The 23,067-nt window shown below is 42.4% G+C and overlaps 1 protein-coding gene across 1 annotated transcript; it reads right to left on the minus strand.

Moving 5' to 3' along the window:
- Positions 1-349: 349 nt before the first annotated feature.
- LOC139553300 (complement component C1q receptor-like) lies at positions 350-2,184 on the minus strand. Its single transcript, XM_071365484.1, has one exon. The coding sequence runs from the start codon at positions 2,074-2,076 to the stop codon at positions 823-825; it is 1,254 nt and encodes a 417-aa protein (XP_071221585.1). The 5' UTR covers positions 2,077-2,184; the 3' UTR covers positions 350-822.
- Positions 2,185-23,067: the final 20,883 nt, after the last annotated feature.

Consider the following 23,067-nt stretch of genomic DNA (forward strand, 5'->3'; position numbering starts at 1 on the left):
GGTGCAGATTTACTCAGCTCTTTGTAGAAGATAGCCACTGGGCACGGACGTCAGTTCAACGTCTAGTTTTCAATTGGTTGCTGAATGAAACGTGCAATCAACCAAAAATGTCCTAATGTCATTAGATTTGTAATAATACGACACGAAATTCCCTTACATTGATTACTTTTGTTCAAATCCAATCAGTTTTCCACGTCGATTCAACGTCATCACTTTGATTTAAACCCCAAAAATGTTTATATGGAAACAACGTTGATTCAACCAGTTTTTGCCCAGTGGGTAAACCTGCCCTCAGTGTCTGTTTGCTCAGAATGTATTAATCCTTTATTTTCAATGATAATACAATCTATTGCTTTATAAACAGTTGATTTATTGACAAGATAGTGTCTTTCTTTTGAAATGAGACAGACCTAGGTTTATGGGCTGAACATTTTACACCATGGGCAGAGGCTATGATCCTTTATATCGGGACTAGAAACTTCCAAAATACTGAAGCATCAAATTCATCTTCATATGTTACACGATGACTTATATACAAATCACATATATACAGTACAGCAATAAAATCAGTAAATGCAACATAAAGGCCTAGCAAATATTATGAAGAAATGTGAGCCCTCAGCCCATATACAAATCCTCAAAATAAAATAATAATATCCAAAGCCTGTACAGTGACCTACTGCAGATAAAAATCCTTTCAATAAAACATTTAATTCCAGTGCTATTTGATGTAAGGAAGTGATGAGAGATCTTATACATTGTCCGTTAAAACCTTCAGGTTGTCTGAGTCTTATCTGTGGCCTCCGTTCACACTCCTGCTGCTTAAGTTGCCTCCTTCTCATTTGCGTTTTCAAGGGAGTATTTTTCCTTGGAGGACTCCGCCCTCTTCATTGCCATTTTCTCTGCATTTTTCATGGCCAGTTTCTGTGATCGCCTCCTGAGGCAGCACTTAACAATAGATAACACCACGACTAACAGAACGACCAAGGCCATCACTGCTATCAGCACAGGTATGAAAATGTAGGCTTGGTCTCCACTCTTGTCCACTATCTCAATGTCATCTGTAGGGGAAGTTGGAGTGTGTTGGTCTGGCAGAGAGGCGAGAAAAGGCTTCTCCTGAATTGCTGGCTTAGAAGTTGGGGTATAGTCTTGGACCAAATGGTTGTCACTACCTTCAGGAGCAATGGTAGCTGCTGGTAGTTCGTTGCATGCCATTGAGCCCTCATCTTGAAGATTTCCATTTTTATCATAGCATTTACAGAGGAAAGAACCCTCAGTGTTGACACACTGGTCTTTACAGGGCCGATCTCTGCATTCGTCAATGTCCACACAGCTTCCAGACCCATCTGTCATATAACCTGCTTTGCATGAAGCACAAATTCCACGTATATCCGATCCATCATCACGTTCCCATGTTAGAGTCGTTGCAGAGCAAGTCAGTTCAAACATTTTCCCAAACCCACAATCCAGATTCAGTTTATGATGATCCTTTGGGTCTGGCCTGAGTATTCGGGCCTCTGGTATGTGTGGGATAGGACACTGCTTCATGATAGGTACCTCTCCATTACGTTGTTTACAAATGAATGGATACTCTGTCTTACAGGTACTGGAAACAAATCCCCAGTTCACAATCTCAGTTCCATTAAACTCACCAGAGAGAAATACACAGTATATACCCGTGCAGGTTGGATTGGGCAAAGACTTCCACTGATCCAGTTCGGTGTCGCTGCTGTTATCCACCGTCCACTTGAAACCCTTCAGAGGTGCGTCATGTTTCACGCAAGACCCCTTTCCTTTCATCAAGCCCACCCAGAACTGAAATGTACCTTCTTTGGATGGTATGTCCGAGATTACTTTCAAAATCTTCAAGGCTTCCTCCATACTGGCCACTTTAGTTAGGAAACTGCCAGGCTGACAGGCTTCTGAAGCTTTGTCAAAGTTGAGAGGATAAGGATGAATGTAATAGGGTTTAGCAACAGGAACACACAAACCTACCCCCAAGACACTCCACAGGCATATCCAATAGTACTCCATTCTCCCTGCTTGCACCATCGATCTGACGGTAGTGGTTCTCATTCAGACTGACAATGGTCCTCCTGCTAGCCGCTCCTGTAATGGACTGGCTGACAATATTCATTTTGCTGCTGCTTTCTTAGCTGCCCCTAATAGGTCCTCCCAAGACAACAAGCACAGGAAGTGTGCTTAGACTTGATACAGCCATCCACTTCCTCTGCGGAGAGGGTGGTGGCACAGCCAAACAATAGCAACTTAGAATCTAATTACCCATTCATTAAAGTACACAGTAGCCTAAGGTCCAATGCCTGAGTGAGTTGTGAGAAAAATACAGTAATGTAGTCCAGGTGCTATCAGCCTAACTCCAGTAACTGACATCCTTTGACTCTTTGATAATATTTCCCTATGAGATCACCAGGCCAGCTTCACTTTTGTTTTGTCGGAGCTGCAGGACGTTTTACTTCACAGAAAAGAGAACCAGAGGGGTGCACACATCCAACTGGAAAAACAGAACTTGTGAGAGGATATGCCAGCCTGCTGATGAACGGTCCTGGTATCAGGATGTGATGATAAAAAGTGGACTTTGTATGATTAATTCCCTCAGGGAATAGACTCCTCGTGTGGTTTGGTTTTTATCAACCCTGAAACAGGAAACTCCGAATGGTGTCATTGAATAACAACTACACGTTGTGAGGCATTCAGGGGGTCCCCCACTTGGGATACACAGATTATTCCATGTTCCCTAAGTAAATTACTATTATTTAGGTTATGCTGCAGAGTTTCATTGTCAGAAATAAGCAGATGCTTCCTGAAGGAAGTGCCAGAGAATGGCAGGAAGAGAGGCTGAGATTGAGGACCTCACTGTAGCACAACCCAAATATGAGAGGGCTTTGTCCACAGCACTACTCAGACAGGAGCAGTCAGAGGGACACAAATACGGGAGGGGCTGGGGAACCAGAGGAAATTGAATTATTAGTGACAGGAAAAGAAGTCACCCCAAAAGCCATCAGAGAGCGAGAACAATCAAGTGAAGTCACTTTTCCATTTGCCTACTTACTGTAAAAATGTATGGGAACTCCACTTAGGTTTTAATCTAATTGTTGTTACCACAAAACGGTTTAATACCTTCAATTTAAGACCAAAAAAAGAAACAACCCTGTCTTGTACCACAGACTTTATGGTTTCAGTGTGAATTGCAAAGTATTGTGGGTAGAGGATCTGTATCATCATTTGCATCGTATATACTTAACACCCCTTGGAGCGCTGAGAGCAGTGTCAGAGCAATGTGCATCTTCTCCTTCTAATAAAGTACTTCAGGGCCTGTATGTATCAAGTACCTTAGAGTAATGTAAGATTCCTGATCTATTACCCCTGTCTATGTAATCTTATTCATTGTGATCTAAAGGGCAAAACTGATCCTAGATCAGCACTCCTACTCTGAGACGCTTGATACATAGAGCCCCAGGACCTCCAGACTTTTAGCTCCCTCTGGATTAACCAATTAGGTCACATCAGTCAATGATTAACAGCACATAGTCATTCTACTCACTGTGGGAATCAGGATTCCAAATGTCGAAAATTATATTATACTACAATATTTCTGAATACTCAGTTATTGCCATTTTTAGTGTACACCAATTCATGTAGCAATACAATGAGTGGTTAAATCATCCAGTATCAATTAGTATAGTCAAGAAAACATACACTATGAGCAGATGACTTCAAGGATGCTCCTCACGGTCATCCCACTTTTTGATAGCCCCTCACCCCCCTCTAAGTGATTTAGACTGCTTAGTTTGTTCTTAAACTACCGCACCTCCCCTTTCAGTTTGCTGTTGTACCTCATCAATGTAAACACAACAGTTCTTACAGCACTAACTCTGTTATATCCTCTACCCTGTCATCCGTTTTCCATTGCTCTGATTCCCAATGATATATTACGATATTATAACACAGTGTTTTAACACGGTTCCTTTTTCTATTTGAATTACCCATCTGCATGTCCTGAATCCTAAATGAAGTGTTTAGCCCTCATTATGTAACAACAAGTGAAACATTGCTGTGGTGTGCTGGGTGGGTGGTGTGTATTACAGTACCAACACATTTCAGTTACACGGTGGCTGTATGCATCTCTCCCACAAACAGCACGGACTGATACAGACGATCGCTTGTGATCTGGTGAAATTATCTCTAGTGGTTCTAAGCTACCTGTTGGAAAACTGATATGTTGATGCCATTCTTTTGACCGACTATGAGCTTTTAATGTCCATGTCCATCAAAAGCAGCTTTTTATTCAGAATGAATATGAAGCATTATGCCATCTGCCTAACGTATAGCAATGTTTGAATATCATGGCCAACTGAGCCTCTCATTTAAGGTTTTATGGCAAATAGAGTATATTTTTTCTCCAACACTTGAGTTTATAATAGGACAGTCTAACAATATGCTGGGTAATTGTACTGGGCTCCAGCAGGGTCTCTCTCTCTCTCTGAATGGAGCTGCAGTGATACATGAAGACTGATATACTGTGTGGGAGGGTGGGAGGCAGCCCAGTCATGACACATAGAGATGAATCCACACTGAGCCCATAAATACCATGTGGTCCCAAGAACCCTGGAATTTACTCTCAATAAGTCCCTGCAAATATGAACAATGTTATACCGATAGAGAGAAATAATGTACTCGTTGGTAACATGACATGGTTAGCTGTGTGTGTGTGTAACTTGACAAAGCTGTCTATTAGTACATTTACCAGGTTAAGGACAGTCCAGTATCTCCTGGATCCAATTAAAATTGGACAGAACACTGGCGGTTATGCAACCTCTCAACACATTAATAAAATATGACATTTACTGAATCAGTACACAAATGACAATGATACCTGTGGGTAAACAGATGTGCTAATATTGACATAGCCCTTTCCTGCAGTCAATCACCAAAAGCGCCCTCTTTGGCCTCATGGGTGGAATGTTATTAATATTTTTCATAAATTCATCATATAAAGATAAATTAAAAGATCTGGTGTTTCTATGTCAAACAGTTTTGTTATATTTCAGTCTTCTGTGATGTATATCAAGTGTAATATTGGGTTGCAAACTCAACATGTAATACATTTCATCTCTATATCTGACATGGTACAGATGTCTTCTTTTTTAAAGCCCATAACCATGTGTGTGAGGTGCATACTTTTAGTAGATTTGTTTAAGACTACCAAGGAACACTATGTGACCCTGATTTAGCCCACTGCAGTAAAATGTTAATGAGGAATGATATTCAGTAGTGACAGCAAGTCAACGCAAATGCTTTCTGACAACACATTTATCTATAGAAGTGTTGTTCACGCTTTACTGTAGCCAATTGTTACGTACGCCTCTTGGCGGAGGGAACGCAACACCCTGCTACAACTAAACTCCCCGTGGAGTGAAAAAGGTATGTGATCATAGGTGGAGGGGAAGGACGACAGAGGCGGAGAAAATTATCGTTTGATTTATTATTCCTAACACGGTATTGTGGGGGAAATGGTCTGGACGGAACCAAAGCAAAGAAAGTAAAAGTTAGAGCCCCCACTCCTACCTTACCTGCCTACCCACTACTTACCTAATCTTTTAGCACCTCCTAGTGCGCTAACCAAAATACAGGGGGTGGTCCGCCCAGGTCTTACCTAGTGTGCATAGACAGTAAATACTACGGGTTATGTAGGTCTGCAGGCCTCTTGCCTAAACACTTCCAAGGTGTGTTCCCCTTCCCCCCGGGAACAAATAAAACAGAATAATTACTAACTTAAAGTGAACAATTTCAATAATCAAAAACACCAAGTCCTATTGGCACACACATACCTCAGGAGTAGCGGCTACAAAATACTTTCAACAAACACTTTCATGGCCTAACAACCAACACAGGACATCCTAGAAGCTCTCTCCTCCTGACCAAGGAACACTGGCTTTTATCCAGCTGTAGAAGGAGTTGGTAATTGAAGACAGCTGTTTCCCCTGACGAGAGGGAGAGTTCAGAGCTCCAATCATCGATGGGGCCGACCAATCAGCTGCTTGAGGAATCCCTTTCCTGAAATGCACACACACATACAAACCCACAACAACACAGAAACTGGGGAACGTAACACTAATTATGTTAGTTGACACAGCTCTACATGACCTGCAATAATAGGTGTTTTTGTTTCAGAAGGCTGTAGAAAGTTTTCCTTGTACTTTAAAATTCATTTTATTCCCATGAATCTAGTACTCAAATAAAATAAAATTTTATTGGTCACATACACATGTTTAGCAGATGTTATTGCGGGTGTAGCGAAATGCTTGTGTTCCTGGCTCCAACAGTGCAGTAGTATCTAACAATACACAAATCTAAAAGTAAAAGAATGTAATTAAGAAATATATAAATATTAGAATGAGAAATGTCGGAGTGGCATTGACTAGAATACAGTAGAATAGAATACAGTATATACATATGAGATGAGTAAAGCAGTATGTAAACATTATTAAAGTGACTAGTGTTCCATTATTGAAGTGGCCAGTCTGATGACCTTGAGATAGAAGCTGTTTTTCAGTCTCTCGGTCCCAGCCTTGATGCACCTGTACTGATACAGCCCGACAGGATGCTCTCAATTGTGCATCTGTAAATGTTTGTGAGGGTTTTAGGGGCCAAGCCAAATTTGTGTCTGTGTGGGTGGACCATTTCAGATCATCAGTGATGTGTATGCCGAGGAACTTGAAGCTTTCCACCTTCTCCACTGCGGTCCCGTCGATGTGGATAGGGGAGTGTTTCCTCTGCTGTTTCCTGAAGTCCACGATCAGCTCCTTTGTTTTGTTGATGTTGAGTGAGAGATTATTTTCATGGCACCACTCTCCCAGGGCCCTCACCTCCTCCCTGTAGGCTGTCTCGTCATTGTTGGTAATCAGGCCTACTACTGTTGTGTCGTCTGCAAACTTGATGATTTAGTTGGATGCGTGCGTGGCCACGCAGTCATGGGTAAACAGGGAGAACAGGAGGTGGCTGAACACGCACCCTTGTGGGGCACCTGTGTTGAGGATCAGCGAAGTGGAGGTGTTGTTCCTACCTTCACCACCTGGGGGCAGCTCATCAGGAAGTCCAGGACCCAGTTGCACAGGGCGGGGTTCAGACCCAGGGCCCCGAGCTTAATGATGAGCTTGGAGGGTACTATGGTGTTGAATGCTGAGCTATAGTCAATGAACAGCATGCTGTACATATGTGTTCCTCTTGTCCAGATGGGATAGGGCAGTGTGCCGTGCGATGGCAATGGCGTCGTCTGTGGCCCTATTGGGGCTGTATGCAAATTGAATTGGGTCTAGGGTGTCAGGTAAGGTAGAGGTGATATGATCCATGACTAGTCTCTCAAAGCACTTCATGATGACAGAAGTGAGTGCTATGAGGCGATAGTCTTTTAGTTCAGTTACCTTTGCTTTCTTGGGTACAGGAACAATGGTGGACATCTTGAAGCAAGTGGGGACAGCAGACTGGGATAGGGAGATATTGAATATGTCCGTAAACATTCCAGCCAGCTGGTCTGCGCATGCTCTGAGGACGCAGCTAGGGATGCCGTCTGGGCAGGCAGCCTTGCGAGGGTTAACACGCTTAAATGTCTTACTCACGTCGGCCACGGAGAAGGAGAGCCCACAGTTCTTGGTAGCGGGCCACGTCTGTGGCACTGTGTCATCCTCTAAATGGGCGAAGAGGTGTTTAGCTTGTCCGGAAGCAAGACGTCGGTGTCTGCGACGTGGCTGGTTTTCCCTTTGTTATCCATGATTGTCTGTAGACCCTGCCACATACGTCTCGTGTCTGAGCCGTTGAATTGCGACTCCACTGTGTCTCTGTACTGACGTTTTGCCTGTTTGATTGCCTGTTTATGGAGGGAATAACTACACTGTTTGTATTCGGCCATATTCCCAGTCACCTTGCCATGGTTAAATGCGGTGGTTTGCGCTTTCAGTTTTGCGAGAATGCTGCCATCTATCCACAGTTTCTGGTTGGGTAGGGTTTAATAGTCAAAGTGGGTACAACATCTCCTATACACTTCCTGATGAACTCAGTCACCATATCCGTGTATTTGTCTATGTTATTCTCAGAGGCTACCCGGAACACATCCCAGTCCACGTGATCAACAATCTTAAAGCATGGATTCCGATTGTGCAGTATTCAGTCCATCAGAAAGCTTGCTTGCTTTTTCCAATGTATTGTTCACCGTATGACCTGAGGATGACCTCAGATATCTACAAGAAAATGGACATCATATTTTTTAGAACCTCTGAGACATTTCAACCTAACTGGTAATGGCAACTGACCTTCTTTCTGACATTACTGCTGAATCACAATTGAGCAGTACAAATAGTATTCCGTTTGTTAGAACACAGTGCTTTGCTTTTGCCACTGTATTGTTCACAGTATGACCTGGGATTAACTGAAATCTCTGTCCAACCACATGTATCCAATACAGGTAAGTGCTGTGGGAAATGCTTTCATTTTGAAGCAGATATTGATCCTTTGTCCTCGACATAGTACTTGAAAGGATTGGATACTTGGTGAGTATCCAGGAAATGAATTGACACGGTAATAGTTAGACCAGACAGCCGTTTGACACTCCTTTCTCTCATCTCTAAACTGCTCTTCTTTTAAATCAGGTCTGTAATTGTAAAGGAAGTGATAAAGGGACTCGTCTCTCAGCTCCTCTCTCAATAAAGCCACATCCTTTCATTTTTGTAAAGAGAGGAAATGTTTCATCTTTCCCCAGGAGGCTCCATTATTGCAGTAGTGTTATCACCACAGACCACAGGCAGCCAAATCCCGGCCAACCCCCATTCTTTCCTATTGTGAAACAGCCCAGGGAGCGAGACAGCAAATGTTACCCATAATTTAAAGGCGACAGGATGACTATAAGGAATATTTATAGGTGTGGCACATCAATCTCATGCGGATTAGCCCTGGATATTTAATTACAGTTTACCGCCTCTCCCTGTTGTCCTCTGACTCACTACCTGCTTTGTGAGTTGTTGGGTAGAGGGAGAGAGAGAAAGAACGAGATGGAGAGAGAAAGAGATGGAAAGGTAAGGAGAGCAACAGAGAGAGGGGAAGAGAAAGCAACAGAGAGAGGGGAAGAGAAAGAGAGAAAGAAAGAAAAGAAAGTGGGAGGGAAAGAGCGAGAGGAGCTGTAACTATAAACCGTTATCATTGGCACAGAGGACCCTGATATTTACTTTGATTAACATTCTCCCTTCCAAATCCCAAGAGGGAGCGATTTCTCTTAGCTGAAAATATCTCTTGATTTCATCTTTAGGGAATCATTCAAATGGGAAATGAATGTCACAGATGCAATATTGAATACGCTGCTGAGGTGAAACAGATGTGTTTGCTTCCCCTCTCTTTTTACAGGCATATGCTAATTGCCTGCGTATAAAAGTAAGGTATTTAGAGAAGTTTAAAACCTGTTGAAGACCTGTTTATTGTTAGCTCTGTTATCCCAATACAATTGGGATGGTCATTTAACAACTATATGCCTTGTACTGAATATAGGAAAATAACCTAAGAGCATTTGTTCTTCAACCCTGGTCCTGGGGACCCTTTCTTCCAGCTTAGTACTAACATACCTGATTCAACTAGCCAGCAATCATGCATTAGTGCTATGCAACAAAACCCTGCACCTCCTGTGGGCTTCTAGAAACACTGACCCAAAGAGGATTATTCTGCCTTAGTGGTTTTGCTGGAGCATTGCCAAAGAGAAGATCACGATCAGATGGGGAATTCTTCATTGATTCCATATCAATGCAGAGATTGTTGGTGGGTGAAAAGCCGGAGATAAACAACAGAGCTCTGAAAGGGTACATGGAGAACACAAAGATGCAGATCAGCCAGGAAAAGGAGCTGAAGTAGCAGTTCAAGGAGAGGATGCGTTGTCATACAGCGTGACAGGGATATGTAAAACGTACTCTATTTATAGAGAAGTGACACGCACCTTTTAGTCCCAGGCGTAACAGTTTCTCTGACAGACAGTCGCACAATGGTGTAAATCAAAGCCACAGATGTTGCTGCAGTGTGATTTGACAGCAGAGCGGATTGGGGGAAAGTAAATGGTAAATGAAAGGTACAAATTATTGAAGGTCATTTCATAGACTAGTAATGCCAGCCAGGTTAAAGCAGACCATTGATATGCAGAAGGACCTTGGTATACAGTGTGATGGAGTTAGGTGTTTCCTGGTTCTTTTCTCCTATTGTCTTGAAAAGGGGGGTTGAATTGAAATCCCAGATCTGATCCACCATTTCTAAGTAGGTCAACAAAGTCAATATCAACACAGGGAAATCCCCATCAGCAGCAGAGAAGATGTTTGTGCTTTGTTCCTTATACAGGGCTGTGCACAGACAGAGGTAGATGCTCAAAGACTTGCGGGCCATGGGTTCTGAATAACATCGACAGAAAAAACATAATACACAACATTTGAAATGTGTCATTTATAACACCGGCCTAAAGGGGCAAAGGGGCATGTGCTCGGGCACTGGTAGACCTTGTCTGTGCACGTGCCTGCCTAGTTTTGTCGCACCTGGACTACTGTTCAGTCGTGTGGTCAGGCGCCACGAAGAGGGACTTAGGAAAATTACAGTTGGCTCAGAACAGGGCAGCACTGCTGGCCCTTAAATGTACACGGGGAGCTAACATTAATGATATGCATGTAAATCTCTCATGGCTCAAAGTGGAGGAGAGATTCACTTCAGTACTACTTGTTTTTGTAAGAAGTGATGACACGCTGAATGCACCAAGCTGCCTGTTTAAACTACTTGCACACAGCTCGGACACTCATGCATAACCCACAAGACATGTCACCAGAGGTCTCTTCACAATCCCCAAGTCCAGAACAGACTATGGGAGGTGCACAGTACTACATAGAGCCATGACTACATGGAACTCTATTCCACATCAGGTAACTGATGCAAGATTTAAAAAACAGATAAAAATACACCTTATGAAACAGCGGGGACTGTGAAGAGACACACACACGGACGCTAGCACACGCACTCTACACACACGTACATTGTAATATTGTTGTATGGTGGTATTATACATTTTGTGTTGGAGATATGTAGTGGTGTGACAATGTTATATGATGTACTGTTTTATCTTTTGGAATGTAAGTGCCTTAATGTGTTTGGACCCCAGGAAGAGTAATGGGGATCCTTAATAAATACAAAATACAAGTACCATTACTAACATAATGGTTTAAAACAGTATAGAACAGCACATCTATCTACACGTACTACACGGTACAACTTATCTGTCAACTTGTGTCAAAGACATTCATCACTTGATTTGTTCTGATAATACAAATACATTAGACGTTATTGTTGTCATCGTTTTCTTCACTGCATTGCAGGCATTAGCAGGCAAAAGACCATGTTCATAATCATCATCGTTGCCACTGTCTAATAACGGATTTTTAAAAAGATAGCAAAAATTAGTTATGTAAAAATGATTTCATACTCCACATTTAGGGGGGCCACAAGGGGGTCCAAAATTGTTGTCACAGGGGCACTGCCCCCCCCCCCCCCCCCCCAGACCCGCTAGTGAGCGAAGGGGTTTTCATTGAGAGTGAAAGATTTATTTAATCATTGACTGCAAGTGTTATCAACTAATTCTTTTTTTCTGGATATTTTTGGGGGGTAGTTAACAGGAAAAACGCCCTACAGGATAAATTGTTACACTGTTATATTGTTACATTTCAACAGCCATCAGGCTTTCTTTTCTACATTGTTCCTTGAAACTGACAACTGTTGGAAAATTGTGCACACTAATCTCAGCGATTGAAAATAATGTTGTACTGTCGACAGTCAATCTAACTATCTGTCCCATAATATCAATCTGACTATCTGTCCCATAATATCAATCTGACTATCTGTCCCATAATATCAATCTAACTATCTGTCCCATAATATCAATCTGACTATCTGTCCCATAATATCAATCTGACTATCTGTCCCATAATATCAATCTAACTATCTGTCCCATAATATCAATCTGACTATCTGTCCCATAATATCAATCTGACTATCTGTCCCATAATATCAATCTAACTATCTGTCCCATAATATCAATCTGACTATCTGTCCCATAATATCAATCTGACTATCTGTCCCATAATATCAACCTAACTATCTGTCCCATAATATCAATCTGACTATCTGTCCCATAATATCAACCTAACTATCTGTCCCATAATATCAACCTAACTATCTGTCCCATAATATCAACCTAACTATCTGTCCCATAATATCAATCTAACTATCTGTCCCATAATATCAGTCTGACTATCTGTCCCATAATATCAATCTAACTATCTGTCCCATAATATCAACCTAACTATCTGTCCCATAATATCAACCTGACTATCTGTCCCATAATATCAATCTAACTATCTGTCCCATAATATCAATCTGACTATCTGTCCCATAATATCAATCTAACTATCTGTCCCATAATATCAGTCTGACTATCTGTCCCATAATATCAATCTAACTATCTGTCCCATAATATCAATCTGACTATCTGTCCCATAATATCAACCTAACTATCTGTCCCATAATATCAACCTAACTATCTGTCCCATAATATCAACCTAACTATCTGTCCCATAATGGGTTCACTATGGTCTGGTAAAAGCTTATTTTCACTGAAATACTAAAGTAGTTACAGTTGTTGATCTACCGCTAATGTCTTTGATGGCCCCTCCATAGAGTTCCAGTCTTTTTCTTGCCACTCTATTTCATTGTAAACAACTCAAAAAGCATTGAATCCAATAGTACACTATTTATCATAATCATCTTTCTTGGCATCTTCTTTGTCGAGCGGAAGATAGCTTTCCTAAACATACGGTTCTGCTAAGTGCAGCAGTCTTTTGGAGGCAGTAGTAGAACGATTAAAGCTAGCTAGCTATGAAAGAACCTGATGAATGTTCCTCATTAAAAAGGAACACATCAATACAGGGCTACAACAGAAAGGTCCAATATTTATGGTAACTATTGATGCTGTGCTGATTTAACAATACGGCTGTATAAGGTCTGGTTCAAGGACATTATCTTTAAATAATAGATTCTGCACATAAAGTACATGGGAAATCAGGGTCTTTGAAAGCGGGTTCTGCTAGTGTTCTCCCACTTTGCTGGAGCTGGTATGCTGCTGCTGTTTGTGACTGCATGCTGAATGTTGTACATTTCCCTGTAGCCTCGAGAGACCAATTGTACATACACATGAACACAAAGAATTATGTAAACTGCATCCTTGGAGCATCTCAATTCACACAATGCTTTAAGGAGTTTTTTTTAAAGCTTTCCGGGGAGTTTGGTGAGCAGTTCTAGCAGGAATGCAAAATGTAACAGCTGTTTCCCCTGCTAAAGAGAGTCCCTAGACCGCCCTCTGACGCTCACATCTCCTTCTCCCGAGACTTCAACATCAAACTATTCTGAATCAACGTAAGTACACAGTAGCAATATGAGTGTCTCTTTTGAGAAGCACAAAATGGCTATGGGTTTGCATTAGTCTTGCGGGGCCAGAAAAGACTCCAACATGCAACCTGACTTGTCTCTTGGATCAACATCCCCACCACCTCTCCAAACCACAGTGCAGTGATAATCAGGATCTCTATATCCTGCCCTGTTAGATTGGGGCTGCACGACCCGTGCTTTGGCCTCACCTTCCACACCACCTCTCCAAACCACACCTGACACCCATGCTGATGTCAGAGCTGCAAAATCTCGCCGCTTGGTTTAGAGTTTTAGTTGTTTCTTTGGTGGCAGGACGTTAAATCAGAGATGACAATCCATGAATATGATTGCTTTCCAGGAATGTGGCCTTATAGGTTCCAAGAGAATGGGAACAAGCTTTGTAAACATTATGTTAAACAGAGAGGATCTGTAGAGGGCCTTGCCGGTGACGTCTCTTCTCAGAGCCTGCTGGAGCACTGAAAGACTCATGTTGTATATCCCAAATGTCACCCTATTCCCTTTATAGTGCACTATTTTGGCCAGAACCCCATGGGCCCTTGTTAAAAGTTGTGCACTATAAAGGGAATGTGATACCATTTTGGGACATAGCCACTATTCTACTGCCATTCATTCATCTGCTTATATTTAAAACTCTTGGCCCTGTTGTGGCAGTAATCCATGACAGAATGCCATACGGTCCATGTTGGCTATTCTGATTTAAGCTAGGCCTGACTGTCTAAGAGGAAGGTATATTGTGTCATTAGATAATGCAGTCAGCAGAATCTGAATCATAGCTTTTTGGGAGACTCCCACCTCCCATTTATTAAATTGCGTGGGTCTTGCCAGAAGAGTTTTGTGTTGATACAGTAGGTATCCGTACAATGCATATTGGATTTGTTCTCTCTCTGGAGGTGTCTTGGGTCATTGTCCAATTGAAAAACAAATTATAGTCCTCCTAAGCGCAAACCAGATGGGATGGCGTATCACTGCAGAATGCTGTGGTAGCCATGCTGGTTAAGCGTGTCTTGAATTCTTAATAAATCATAGACAGTGTCACCAGCAAAACACCATCACACCTCCTCCTCCATGCTTCATGGTGGGAACGACACATGCAGAAATCATCCCAAAGACACATCGGTTAGAACCAAAAATCTCAAATTTGGACCCATCAGACCAAAGGACAGATTTCCACCGGTTTAATGTCCATTGCTCATGTTTCTTGGCCCAATCAAGTCTCTTCTTATTATTGGTGTCCTTTAGTAGTGGTTTCTTTGCAGCAATTCGACCATGAAGGCCTGTCTTCTCCGAACAGTTGAGATGTGTCTGTTACTTGAACTCTGTGAAGCATTTATTTGGGCTGCAATTTCTGAGGCTGGTATGGTAACTCTAATGAACTTAGCCTCTGCAGCAGAGATAACTCTGGGTCTTCCTTTCCTATGGCGGTTCTCATGAGAGCCAGTTTCATCATAGCGCTTGATGGTTTTTGCAAATGCTTATTTGAGCTGTTCTTGACATAAAATGGACTTGGTCTTTTGCCAAATAGGTCTATCTTCTGTATACCAAACCTACCTTGTCACAACACAACTGATGCATTAAGAAGGAAAGAAATTCCACAAATGAACTTTTAACAAGGCTTTATTACAGAGAGAAATTCTCCTCAGTTTCATCAGCAGTCCAGGTGGATGGTCTCAGACGATTCCACAGGTGAAGAAGCCAGATGTGGAGGTCCTGGGCTGGCATGGTTACACGTGGTCTGCGGTTGTGAGGCCGGTTGGACGTACTGCCAAATTCTCTAAAACAAAGTTGGAGGTGGCTTATGGTAGAGAAATTAACATTCAATTCTCTGTCAACAGCTCTGTTGGACATTTCGTCTTTGCAAACAAATGTGTTTACAACATTTAAGATAAATAAGCTTTTTTTGCTTCTGGAATGAAGAGTGAAGAGTGAATGAAGAGCTCTATGAGCCCTGGTTAAGAGTAGTGCACTATATAGGGAATAAGGTGCCATTTGGGATACAGACGAAGTCTCCATAAATTGGTAGTTATGGCGTTAGTCCATTAACCTGCTGCTATATTTGGGGTGTGATGGTTCAGCACTAACTGACAGTTATAGCATAGTTTTCCTTGGCCAATTGGGTTTGCATCAAAGCCCAATCGCATATCTTTCTTCTTGAGCAATGTGTTCAAAGGGAGTCAAAACAAAATCAACAAACCATCTGAGTTTGATTTTCTTTCATCGTTTTTAAAATCTAACCATGTTCGTGATGTGATTTCTGTGGGTTTTCTTAATGACAATCTTGATCTACATCATTTGGAGCAATGTGAAGTGATTTCTTTCAGTATGAGGAGTAGATCAAGATTAAACGTAATGCATCATCTCCTATGATTCACTCTCTTTCTGAGAGTGAATGATTCAGTCCTCATCTGCTCCTCATACTTCAACTGAAAGAAATCACTTCAAATTGCTGCAGAAAATGGTATAAAGCATATGAATAAAGTCACCGAATGCCTTCTTCCTGTAATAATCATCCAAGTGGGCAGAATTAATGATGCTCTCCTTGACTCAGGCCTAATCAAACCTCAAAATCTCAATGTAATAGAGCTGCTTTATAAATATACTTCCTTGTTTTCAAAGAGGGAATTCACTATTACGTGGATTAATATCACACTTACTGGCATAATCACATTTGATTGAAATCAGTGTAGGCATGTGTGAAATTTCAGTTGCCTGGTCAACCTCCTACTTATTCACACTCTAAATAATGAGTCACACTAAGCACATGAACACTTACCAACAACCAATGGCAAACACTATAAAACGGTTATAACGTCAAAAGAGAAAGGCATTTACAAAATTCTGTTATCAACCAGTCGAGACAACTCATTTCAATTTTTGGATTTCATAAAACATTTCTCCAAATATCAAAAACAAGAATGGCCCATTGGTCATATTATTCCACGGAGGAAGGAAGAAGGAACCATGTCTCTCTGCTGCTGCTGGGGTAAATTCCCCTTCCCTCTGGAGACCATCACAGTCATTTCAGTTTAAATCATTACTATTCATAATCATACTTACAAAGACGAAGACCCTTCTGTTGTAACCCTTTTCTCCAGAAGTACAGTAAAGTCTGTTGTAAAGCCTAAGTCTATTCCCCTCACACTATGGCGTCGTCCCAAATGGCACTAATTTTGACCAGGGCCCCATTAAATGTAGTGCGCTATATAAGGAATAGGGTGCCATTGCGGACACAGCATCTGCCTTCCCCAGTGCTTCCCCTTCCCTCAGTCAGTCCTCCCTGTGTCCTGTGCGCCCAAGGTCAGCCTTAATGGTGACGGACTCAGCAGGCTGCTGCCATCCCAGCCTGGCTCTCTGTGTCCTGTTATACCCCCTTTACATCACAGCCCAGAGTCACTCAGGGATGCGTCCCAAACGGCACCCTATTCACTATAAAGGGAACAGTGTGCCATTTGGGAAGCAGCCTCAGTGACTACACACAACACTGGCAGCAGCCAACCTTTTTTAAATGTATTTATTTATTTCACCTTTATTTAACCAGGGAGGCTAGTTGAGAACAAGTTCTCATTTACAACTGCGACCTGGCCAAGATAAAGCAAAACAGTTCGACACATACAACAACAACAGAGTTACACATGGAATAAATAACCATACAGTCAATAATACAGTAGAAAAAAAAGTATATATACATTGTGTGCAAATGAGGTAAGATAAGGGAGGTAAGGCAATAAATAGGCCATAGTGGCAAGGTAATTACGATATAGCAATTAGAAACTGGAGTGATAGATGTGCAGAAGATGAATGTGCAAGTTGAGATATTGGTGTGCAAAGGAGCAAAATAAATAAATAAATAAAGTATGGGGATACTTGGATGGGCTATTTACAGATGGGCTATGTACAGGTGCAATGATCTGTGAGCTGCTCTGACAGCTGGAGCTTGAAGTTAGTGAGGGAGATAAGAGTCTCCAGCTTCAGCGATTTTTGCAGTTCGTTCCAGTCATTGGCAGCAGAGAACTAGAAGGAAAGGAGGCCAAAGGAGGAATTGGCTTTGGGGGTGACCAGTGAAATATACCTGCTGGAGCGCGTGCTGCGGGTGGGTGCTGCTATGGTGACCAGTGATCTGAGATAAGGCGAGGCTTTACCTAGCAAAGACTTGTAGATGACCTGGAGCTAGTGGGTTTGGCGACGAGTATGAAGCGAGGGCCAGCCAACGAGAGCGTACAGGTTGCAGTGGTGGGTAGTATATGGGGCTTTGGTGACAAAACGGATGGCACTGTGATAGAATGTATCCAATTTGTTGAGTAGAGTGTTGGAGTCTATTTTATAAATGACATCGCCGAAGTCGAGGATCGGTAGGATAGTCAATTTTACGAGGGTATGTTTGGCAGCATGAGTGAAGAATGCTTTGTTGCGAAATAGGAAGCCGATTCTTGATTTAATTTGGGATTGGAGATGCTTAATGTGGGTCTGGAAGGAGAGTTTACAGTCTAACCAGACATCTAGGTATTTGTAGTTGTCTACATATTCTAGGTCAGAACCGTCCAGAGTAGTGATGCTGGACAGGCGGGCAGGTGTGGGCAGTGATCGGTTGAAGAGCATGCATTTAGTTTTACTTGCATTTAAGAGCAGTTGGAGGCCACGGAAGGAGAGTTGTATGGCATTGAAGCTCGTCTGGAGGTTAGTTAGCACAGTGTCCAAAGAAGGGCCAGAAGTATACCGAATGGTGTCGTCTGCGTAGAGGTGGATCAGAGAAGAGCGACATCATTGATGTATACAGAGAAGAGAGTCGGCACGAGAATTGAACCCTGTGGCACCCCCATAGAGACTGCCAGAGGTCCGGACAACAGGCCCTCCGATTTGACACACTGAACTCTATCAGAGAAGTAGTTGGTGAACCAGGCGAGGCAGTCATTTGAGGAACCAAGGCTGTTGAGTCTGCCGATAAGAATGTGGTGATTGACAGAGTCGAAAGCCTTGGCCAGGTTGATGAATACAGCTGCACAGTATTGTCTCTAATCGATGGCAGTTATATCGTTTAGGACCTTGAGCGTGGCTGAGGTGAACCCATGACCAGCTCTGAAAAAGCGGAGCGGAGAAGGTACGGTGGGATTCTAAATGGTCGGTGATCTGTTTGTTAACTTGGCTTTCGAAGACCTTAGAAAGGCAGGGTAGGATAGATATAGGTTCACCTATACCAATTCATTTCTAGAGACAGACAGAATGCAAACTCAGAAGCGTAGGTGCTGGGCAGGCAACAGTGAGAGCGAGACTCATCACTACGTATCGCATTATCAGATAGGGCCTCATTGTCTATTTATGACCCATTCACTCTGACACAGTTTCACCATTGCCTGCGTTTCCAATTTGGAGTACCTCATTCTATTTATCATAACTGTCCTTCAGGGGCCAATGATTTCGATGGCTCATAGCTAGGCTGGCTGGCATGAAAAGACAATTGCAGATAAAAGATAACATGAAAGTCAAAGCCTCAGGGTATCTGGTGTGGACAAAACATTAAGGACACCTGGTCTTTCCATGACAGACTGACCAGGTGAATCCAGGTGAAAGCTATGATCTCGTATTGATGTCACTTGTTAAATCCACGTCAATCAGTGTAGATGAAGGGGAGGAGACAGGTTAAAGAAGGATTTTTAAACCTTGAAACATGGATTGTGTATGTGTGCCATTCAGAGGGTGAACGGGCAAGACAAGATCAATATTGGGAAGTTGTTCATAATGTTAGGTATACTCAGTGTATATTCACCCATAGTGTTACTAATGTTGAATGCAACTGCATTGTGCTGACTGTTGTATATGTAGCTCAGGTTAGGGTGGGGGTGTCTAAGCAAGTAAGCCATCCAGGCAAACCTAATGCACATTAACCATGGCAATGAGCGGTTTACACAGCAGTTGGCTTCATCATCAACCACAACAAGGCAGGAACACATCAAAACACATCAATCATACAGCATAATATACAATCAGGTTTAATGTCTGTTTTGGCTAGTAGTGCTGAGGATAAATGCAATATGTCTGTATTGGTTATTACCGAGGATAAATGAGGAGACTTTACAGATGTCAAACTATCCTGATTCATCAGTGTGTTTTCAGGTGAGCACTGTAATGACTACCTTGGTGGTTGAGTAAATGCTTGTAAACATTTAGATATGAATAACACCATGAATTTGAATATTCATATATGAATGCAAAACACTGCTGTGCCGGTAACGTGAATATATTGGCTTACTAATGATTGATTCTTATAGGACAAGTATGCAGCACCAGCTCTCTACAAAGCCTCCTCACTTCATCTCATTATGACACCTACACTACCGTTCAAAAGTTTGGGGCCACTTAGAAATGTCCTGATTTTTGAAAGAAAAGCAATTTTTTTGTCCATTAAAATAACATCAAATTCATCAGAAATACATTGTAGACATTGTTAATGTTGTAAATGACTATTGTAGCTGGAAATGGCAGATTTTTAATGGAATATCTACATAGGCATACAGAGGCCCAGGTTTATCATTTTAACAGGCTAATTGATCATTAGAAAACCCTTTTGCAATTATGTTAGCAAAGCTGAAAAATTTGTTCTGATTAAAGAAGCATTAAAACTGACCTTCTTTTGGACTAGTTGAGTATCTGGAGCATCAGCATTTGTAGGTTCGATTACAGGCTCAAAATGGCCAGAAACATAGACTTTCTTCTGAAACTCGTCAGTCTATTCTTGTTCTGTGAAATGAAAGCTATTCCATGCGAGAAATTGCAAAGAAACTGAAGATCTCGTACAACGCTGTGTACTACTCCCTTCACAGAACAGCGCAAACTGACGCTAACCAGAATAGAAAGAGGAGTGGGAGGCCCCGGTGCACAAATGAGCAAGAGGACAAGTACATTAGAGTGTCTAGTTAGAGAAACAGACGCCTCACAAGTCCTCAACTGGCAGCTTCATTAAATAGTACACGCAAAACACCAGTCTCAACGTCAACAGTGAAGAGGCGACTCCGAGATGCTGGCCTTCTAGGCAGAGTTCCTCTGTCCAGTGTCTGTGTTCTTTTGCCCATCTTAATCTTTTCTTTTTATTTGGCAGTCTGAGATATGGCTTTTTCATTGCAGCTCTTCCAAGAAGGCCAGCATCCCAGAGTCGCTCTTCACTGTTGACGTTGAGACTGGTGTTTTGCAGTAGTGGTTCGATTCCAGGCTGTATCACAACCGGTCAGGATTGTGAGTCCCACAGGGTGGCGCACAATTGGCCCAGCATCGTCCGGCTTAGGGTTTGGCCGGGGTAGGCCATCATTGTAAATAAGAATTTGTTCTTAACTGACTTTCCTAGTTAAATAAAGGTTACATCAAAAATAAAATAAAAAAATATTCAACTTGTGAGGAGTGTTCGTGTATTCATCAGTTATTCTGCGCTCTGGCACAGGTACGTCAGACGAGAGATCTCTGAAATCGGAGTAGATAGCCAGAGCAAAATTCCGAACGCACCCAAATGCCCACATTGAGAACCCACAACGACTACACCACTTAGCTAAACTAAGAATGACGGGAATAATCAAGTCAATAAATGTTGGGTAGTTAGTTAGATAGCATGTAGTTAATATACTGGCAAGTTTGATATATTAGTAGCCAACTAACATTAGGTAGCTAGCTAACATACCAGTACATACTGCTGTAATGGTATGCTATGCGGTTCGGAAGGATAGCGTAGCTAACAAATTGTCAGCCAACATAACGTGTAAGGTAACTTATTTGAAAAGTCATTACTTTATTACATTGCTGAACATTTTCTTAACATTTGTTATTATTAGTTAAAGCACTGAATTTGTATCAGCTCTTGTTGATTTTTTTTTTGCCATTTTCTTCAAATCTGAAAACGTTGTGAAACAACGCCCATTTTCTGAAGAATTGCATTATGGGCCCTAAAAGCACGGAAATAGTATCCACTGCTTGTATACTTCGTATTTTGGCGAATGTAGTACGACATCCGGGAACTTTTGGCATACTAACTATATCCATACTATGACTAGTAGGCATACTATATCCTCAATTTACGTCACAAATAGTACGGTTAGTGGGGTTAGTATGCCCCCGGCTCCTAGTGGCCGGGGACTTTAAGCGCAGGAAAACTGATGTGCAACTAGAGAGAAAAAAAAACTCTAGATCACCTTTACTCCACACACAGAGGCACATACAAAGCTCTCCCCTGCCCTCCATTTGGAAAATCTGACCATAACTCTATCCTCCTGATTCCTGCTTACAAGAAAAACTCAAACAACCAGTAGCAGTGACGGAAGTGGTCAGATGAAGCGGATGCTAAGCTACAGGACTGGAATATGTTCCGGGATTCATCCGATGGCATTGAGGGGTATACCACATCAGTCAAGTGCTTTGATGATGTCGTCCCCACAGTGACCGTACGTACATATCCCAACCAGAAGCCATGGAGTACAGGCAACATCCGCACTGAGCTAAAGGCTAGAGATGCCGCTTTCAAGGAGCGGGACACTAATCCGGACGCTTATAAGAAATCCTGCTATTCCCTCTGACAAAAAATCAAACAGGCAAAGCCTCAAAATGGGGGCCCCTCAGGGGTGCGTGCTTAGTCCACTACTGTACTCCCTGTTCACCCATGACAGCGTGGCCACGCATGACTACAACTCCATCATCAAGTTTGCAGATGACACAACAGTGGTAGGCCTGATTACCGACAACGATGAGACAGCCTATATGGAGGAGGTCAGAGACCTGGTCGTGTGGTGCCAGGACAACAACCTCTCCTTCAACGTGATCAAGACAAAGGAGATGATTGTGGACTACAGGAAAAGCCCCCATCCTCATCAACGGGGCTGCCGTGGAACAGGTTGAGAGCTTCAAGTTCCTTGGCGTCCACATCACCAACAAACTATCATGGTCCAAACACACTAAGACAGTCGTGAAGAGGGCACGACAAAGCCTATTCCCCTCAGGAGACTGAAAATATTTGGCATAGGTCCTCAGATCCTCAAAAAGGTTGCGTATGGCCCAGTGCTTATGGCCAAGTACATCACTGGGGTCAAGCTTCCTGCCATCCAGGACCTCTATACCAGGCGATTTCAGAGGAAGGCACAAATATTTGTCAAAGACTCCAGCCACCCAAGTCATAGACTGTTCTCTCTGCTACCGCACGGCAAGCGGTGCCAGAATGCCAAGTCTGGGACCAAAAGGTTCCTTAACAGCTTCTACCCCCAAGTCATAAGAATGCTGAACAGTTCATCAAAGACCCCCTTATTTTCTTATTATGTTTTGCACTGATTCTCTTTCACAGGCTCTATGTACACTCACTGGACTCTAACCACACACTCACACATACTACACTGATACTCCAACACAAACACACACACACACACATGCATATTGACGCCACACACACACACACACACACACACACACACACACACACACACACACACACACACACACACACACACACACACACACTGCTGCTACTCTCTGTTTATTATCTATGCATAGTCACTTTACCCCTACCTATATGTACATATT

The sequence above is a fragment of the Salvelinus alpinus genome, chromosome 25 (assembly GCF_045679555.1).
Source record: "Salvelinus alpinus chromosome 25, SLU_Salpinus.1, whole genome shotgun sequence".
Lineage (NCBI taxonomy): Eukaryota > Metazoa > Chordata > Actinopteri > Salmoniformes > Salmonidae > Salvelinus > Salvelinus alpinus.